Raw genomic sequence first — 6967 nt, forward strand, 5'->3', positions numbered from 1 at the left:
ATGTGTTGTTTTCTCTCCTAGGTGACATTGGAGGCCAGATGGGGCTATTTATCGGTGCTAGCATCCTCACTATACTAGAGCTCTTCGATTATATATATGAGGTAAGACCCTCACCCTTCGCCTTATTCCTCTGGCAGGATGTGGGGTGGTCACAGATCAAGACCCTCCAATGTGCCCACATGGATTATTAATTTTAATCAGCAATACTATCTAATTAATGCTCTCCAATAGTGCTATATAGTGCTATGTAGGGGCTCTCCCCGTGGAGGGGGCTGGCATGCAGCCATGGCATGGCATAGCCAGGCTCGCTTGGCACCCTGCCTCTGTTAACGAGGTTTGCTTCTCGCTTGGGCTAATTAAGCACCACCTTCACGTGGCTGTGCTGCTTCCCACCCTGAAGCTTGGGGTGCTGGCTGGGGACCTGCTGCTGCACCCTCCTGTCCCCATCCCCACTCGAGCTTCTCCCAGCATCACCACCTCATCAAAACACCTTTAATTAATGCCTGAGTCGCAGCCCAGACAGGAGGCCAGACCTCGTACCGCTGCTGGTGGGTGGAAAAACCCCAGTCTCTGTTATCTACTCGCTGCAGCTCTGCCAGCAGCCCTGGAGCAAAGGAGCTTTCTAGGAAGCACCGAGATGAGCTCCAGCGTGGTCCCGTGGCTCCGCGGTGGCCGAGAGCAGCTGCGCTGGAAGAAAGCGACTCCCTCTTTAATGGGAATTATTGCAAGAAGCAATCTGGAGGGGACATCACTGCCTGGCACCTCCCTCCTCCTGCCCTCCAGCAGCACAGTTACAACTCTTATATACTTCTAATCTCTTTTTGCCTGAGCAAGTTCCTCCAGCATCCTCCACGGCAGGTTCCAGCTGCTCTCTGCTCCCTCCTGCCGCTTGGACTTTTTGCACCCTGTTTTTCCACCTAAAGGGACTGTAGTCTAAAATAACCATCCCTGGAGCATCCTCCCCGCCAGTCGCTGATTTTCCTTCCCAGTCTCCATCGCCGCACTGCAGAAGGATTTATGTTGGGGGTCAGGCTCATCATTTTTCTTTATAAAAGGGGAAACTGAGGCAGGGGCTGGAGCTGGATGCGACCTGCTGATGAGGACCTGGTTTACACCCAGGTGACCCCAGGGACACAAACACACAAGCGTGTGTCCTGTTTTAGAGCAGGGAAGAACAAGTTTATGGCTTGGGATAGTTTCAAGGAGGACACAAACACCTATGGAGACAGGGAATTCCCAGTAAATTTGACACATCCCAGCCCAAGATCCTTCGCCCTTGTCCCTGGGAAGGTGCCTCCCACTAATTCAGCTCATCTACTCATTGCCTGGTGATTTTAATACAATGGTTTTGGGCCCCCTGCGCCCAAATATGCAACATTTTCAACCTGCAGAGTCCAGTGCTCTTATGTCCCTGTCTCAGTCCTTATATTCCTGTCTCAGTCCTTATAGTGTCATGATGGAACCGGGGGTTTTTAATCCCATGGGATTCGTGGTTATGACATTAATTTGTGCCAAGCCAGGTGGGTGCACGGGGACGTCACACAACCACTGGCTCTGCTCCAAGCTCGCCGGGCCATCCCGAAACCTCCTCTGCTGTTATTAAAGTTGGGATGCCAGCTTTACATTTGAAGACAGTCACTCCCCATCCCCTCTGGGCAGCTCTTAGCACTCGGTGGCATTATTCTGCAATAAAATATATTGAAAATTACGAGCATAAAGCTCATAATGGCTTTGGAGTGCAAACAAAACCTGCGCCTCAGTTTATATCTCAGGCTGAACGCACACAATATTTCATTAAAATCGCCTATTCCCGGCTTTCTTGGGGTTCTTTCCTAATAAGAAACCTTGCAAAGTTTGGATTTGTCTTCTCTGTTTTAGTCCTTTGTTTGACATCTGCTTATAGAACTTGGCAAATAGTTTCTTCTTGATGTTTTTTTTTTTGTTTGTTTCAATTTTTTTCTACTTTGGGGGTAAATATGGCTTAGAGATCATCCTTATCTCCTTATCACCAGCAGGTTCAGCCAACTCTGCTCAATACGGGACATCTTCACGGTCACCCATGACAGATATTTAACCCACTCCAGACAGGGATAAAAGGAATAAAATGCCTTAAATGATGCTTAATGTACATGGTTGATCTAATCCGCTCAGGTTTTCATCAAGGTGGGGTTCAACGCACCTAAAACTCACCATGTTTCCAACCAAAGCATTTGTAAACTCTTTAAGATGGCCAGCAAATGGATATAATTATTCTTTTCTGGTGGGTTAGCCAAAATCAGATCAAATATTGACCCTAGAGATGGGGTTTTGTGCATCGTTCTCTCAGTGTAATCCTCCTCTTGGTCCTGTTTGTGCTCCTGGGCTCATCAGGGTCCCAAATCCCCACCACGTGTCTCTACGTATCATCCAGCATCCCCCTCCCTTCTGTAGGAACTGACCCAATTTTTCATATTTTTACCTTTCTTTTTCTTTTTCCTTTTCCCCCAGTGGAAGATTTTCAGAAAAACACTCATTTTCCAACCAATCTGGGATTTCCCTTGAAAATATGTTCTTTATCAGCATGGTCTGCCGGGAAAATATGTGACTGTGAAGAGAACCAGCGGGCACATAGCTGATATTTTTGTATAAACCCCCAATTATATTTTAAAAATCAAGGGTTTGGATTTTTTCCATGTGAAGAGTTCCGTTTTGGCACATGGGCTGGTTTTCTTGGAAAGATTGTCGCCTTCTCCATCCATATCCATTGGAGGGTGTCCTCCAAACCCAACACCTCATGGATGCCCACGAGGGCGAGAACTTAGGCAAGTTCTTGCCCATTTTAACCCAACCTCCCTCTTTTGCAGCTGATCAAGGAGAAATTATTAGACCTACTCGGAAAGGAGGAAGAGGAAGGGAGCCATGATGAAAACGTGGTAAGGAGACCCATTGAGAGAGGAGGAGATTGCCCTGCGGTTGGGTGCGTAGGCAGGTGAAGTCATTCCATATGAATTGTAGAGTTATGGAATCATAGAATAACGGAGTTGTAGAATTATGGAATTATAGCATTACAGAATCATAGAATCATGGAATCATGGAATTGTAGCATTATGGAATCATGGAATTATGGAATAATGCAATCATAGAATTGTAGAATTATGGAATTATGGAATCATAGACTTGTAGAATCATGGAGTCAGAATTGTAGAATTAAGGAATAATAGAATTAGGGAATAATAGAATTATGGAATCATAGAATTATGGAATCATAGAATTGTAGACTCATAGACTTGTAGAATCATAGACTTGTAGAATCGTGGGATCATATAATTGTGGAATTACAGAATTGTGGAATCAGAATCATGGGTTCATAGAATTGTGGAATCATAGAATTATGGAATCATGGAATTATGGAGTCATAGAAATGTAGAATCATAGGCTTGTAGAATTGTGGGATCATAGAATTGTGGAATTACAGAATTGTGGAATCAGAATCATGGTTTCTGAGAATCATGGAATCATAGAATTATGGAATCATAGAATTATGGAATCATAGAATTATGGAGTCATAGAATCACAGAATTATGGAATCATAGAATTATGGAGTCATAGAATCACAGAATTATGGAATCATAGAATTGTAGAGTCATAGACTTGTAGAAGCGTGCAATAGAATCATGGAATCATAGAATTATGCAATCATGGAATCACGGAATCATAGAATGATATAATTATGGAATCATGAAATCATGGAATAGTAGAATGCAGCGTTTAGCCCCAACTTATTTCCAAAGGATTGATGCTTGAGCAAAGAAAGAAGATCCCAGCTGGGAAGGGACGGGGAGCATCCAGCGGCCCCGGGGTGACCCTGTGGCCCCCTCTCTGTCCGCAGAGCACTTGCGACCCCATGCCAAATCATTCGGAAACCATCAGCCACACTGTGAACGTGCCGCTGCAGGCCACCCTGGGAACGCTGGAGGAGATCGCCTGCTGACACCGCCCGACCGCTCCACAGTGCCAACACCTAAGGAAGGAAAACTGCACAGGAAAGCAGGGACCGAGCTCAGGTTTGCAACGGGGGAAAAATATATATATATAAAAAATATATAAACAAAAAAAAAAGGAAGAAAATCGCTATGCATTAAAAAAAAAAAATAAATATATATATATTATATATATACTCTGCCAAACCCAAGCGAGAGGCGCCTTGGACTTGACTTGTGTTGTCCTTTCCTGTGGGGGGGTTGTCTTCAAGATGTGAAGGCAGCAGCTCATTTTTGAACTGTACAAAACAAAGAAACCGCCACCACCACAAACCAAACCGAAGCCCCGTCCTTTCACATACTGCCAAATGTACAAAGCACTTGCATGCCAGTTCTTTTTATGGCAATATATTCCTATCTGTCTTTATAAGCTCTGTTCCTCTTTACAGTCTCTGATTTTCACTACAAGAAGGAACTCGCGGGCCCAGCCATCCCCTGAAATCACCATTACTAACGTCGTAGGCTGAATTAGAATAAAGAAACAAAAAGTCGCAGCTCTTGGATTCTTCTTACATTCTTGTCCTTCGTGTCAGTCTGTGATGAATCTTAAGCTAAGCCGGGTCCCCCGAGGCCGGGGCTCCTCAGCGCTACCAGTCACCCCAAGGTGAGCATCCCTGGAGCGGGGCTGGACCGGGGGCTCTCGGTGGATCGGCCCCCCGGCTGCTGTGTTGTTCTCCATCTGCCGTGCCTGGATAGTCCGTCTGCAGCGGGTGGGCACGGGGCGGTGGGTTTCTTTATTTTCTTTATTAATTTTTAATTTTATTTTCTTTTTTTAATCTTTTTTTTTTTTTTCCCGTTAATGGATTCTGTGCTTTCTTCTCGTTCTCATGACTGATATTAAAGCTGGTCTTGTGGAAATGGCCGGGCTGTGTCGTTTCTCCCCAAGCGGGAGCCCTCGGTGCGAGACGAGGGGCTGTCACCAGGACGAGCCCATCCCAGGGGCTGCTCCGCACCCCTCGTCCCCCTTTCACCATTTGTCACATCCTCACACACCTCCCGGCCGCGTGGGTGTGATGTCCTGGCCATGCTCAACCTGCTCTGTGATGGTGGGGCCAGCTCTGATACTGTAGATTGTATCCACAGTGGATTGTAGTTGTGTCTTCGTGTCTCATTTATTAGCAACCAGGAGTTTAAATAGAACCGGGTCACAGTGACGCTGCTTCACCCCCATAAAGAGAGAAGGTGGGTTTCCTGGAGCTCCAAACCCTGCTGCTGTTGTAGTCCGGAGGGATGGATGCGATGGGGGTGTTTGCAGCTCTGCGAGCTCCTGGCTGGGTGCTGCTGGGTGACCATCACCAACGTGGTGGCCACGCTGGGGGAGAATCACAGCTGGACTGTAAAAACTTGTTCTGGGAGAACTGATGGAGTCCCAAACCTTGGGAGGGCATTAAACGAGCCGTGGGGAGCGGAGGTCAGCGTGGATTTACCCACAGAGGATGCTGCAGCTGGCCGAAGGGCTGAGGACATCCCTTTGTCATCCTCCAAGCCCATGCTCATGCACAAAACCACTTTCCTTTGGGACAAATCCTTCTCCTGCCCAGAGCATGGTGCAAAGGGCTTCCGAGGAAGGTGCTGAAGAGCTCGTTTTGTATTATCAATTTTCATTATCTCCTGAGACCTGGATGCTGGCCATGCATTCATCATCCACAGGATGCCCAGCAACCATCAGGTAGTAACAAGTGCTCATCGACAGCCGGGCCACGAAGCTGCGGAGCTGCCAAAACTCTGCATCCCGTTGCCAAACCCCTGTGCCAGCCTGGTCCCCGTCATCGCTTCTGGACCAGGGGAAGGAATTTGTGCCAGCCCTGCCTCAAGGTGACTGATAGCAAGATCTCCAGGCTCTTAGGCATGGCCATGGTGGCTGGTTGAACCAGCTGTCAAAGCCCAGCCTGGCCTGGGCTGGTGCAAACTGGTCTTTCTATACCTTATGCTCATTTATGACTGGCAAGCGAGTTGGCACTATGTCCATGGTGGACCTTTGTACTATGTTTATTTATTCTTGAAGGTGCAGAGTGTCTCTACCTTTGGGTTGGCATCCACGGGTGAACTTGTGACTTTACGGGATCCAGGTATCAAAAGGGGATGGGGGATGAGCAGTGAGACACTGTGACAATGCCCATCCCTAGCAGATAAGCTAGTTCCATTAGACATTGAAGCCTGGAGGAGATACCACCAGAATGCACCAATTTAGAAATCACGGAACAGTTTGGGTTGGGACCTTCAAAGCTCCCCCAGTGCCCCCCCTGCCATGAGCAGGGACATCTTCACCAGCTCAGGGTGCTCAGAGCCCCGTCCAGCCTGGCCTGGGATGTCTCCAGGGATGGTTCATCCACCACCTCTCTGGCCAACCTGGGCCAGGCTCTCACCACCCTCAGGGCCAACAATTCCTTCCTCATGTCCAGCCTAAGAGCCAGCTGGACTTATTCTCCCTGTTAGACATCCACAAGCTTTTCCCAAGGAATTCATAAGAGCTTGGGTAGGTCTTGCATCAGATTCACTCACTGTTATGTTTTGTTTTGTTTTTTTCTTAAAAGTCCATATTTCAATCGCTTATCAAACTGAAAGCAGTGTGATCTCCAAGACTGGCAGGGAACTAACAATTACCACTGGGAACAAAGTGTTTTTCTGTCAGGGATCTAGCATGTCAACTGATTAGAGGCAACACACATTGTGTTGACTCCAACTGTCTTATCTATCAGCTGCAAAGCCAAATTCATAGTGGAAGAGAGGGAACATTATAGCATGTCCTGGGGTTTTCAGCGGACGTGTGTGCCCACTCTTTACACTAATATAAACTAATAAACACCTCGGCTTTTCGGGGCGGCTGTTCTCAATGGCAGGAGGGCATCACGGGGCGATGCTGGGCTGAGCTTGGAGGCTGGTGCTGTGGCAAGAGACCACGTGGAGTGGGATGAGCAACACGTGGCTCTCATCCTGGCTGTGAAATG

The 6967-nt window shown here is 47.4% G+C and overlaps 1 protein-coding gene across 1 annotated transcript in view; it reads left to right on the top strand.

Moving 5' to 3' along the window:
• Positions 1-4164, top strand: part of LOC309448938 (acid-sensing ion channel 2) — a 394345-nt gene extending 390181 nt beyond the window's left edge. Inside the window, exons 8-10 of the mRNA XM_082070818.1 lie at positions 22-101; positions 2844-2912; positions 3869-4164. Coding sequence (XP_081926944.1) covers positions 22-101; positions 2844-2912; positions 3869-3970 — 251 coding nt within the window. The 3' untranslated portion in view covers positions 3971-4164. The remainder of the gene's footprint in view (positions 1-21; positions 102-2843; positions 2913-3868) is intronic.
• The last annotated feature ends 2803 nt before the right edge of the window (positions 4165-6967 follow it).

Source organism: Streptopelia decaocto (assembly GCF_964273445.1).
Source record: "Streptopelia decaocto genome assembly, chromosome: 22".
Lineage (NCBI taxonomy): Eukaryota > Metazoa > Chordata > Aves > Columbiformes > Columbidae > Streptopelia > Streptopelia decaocto.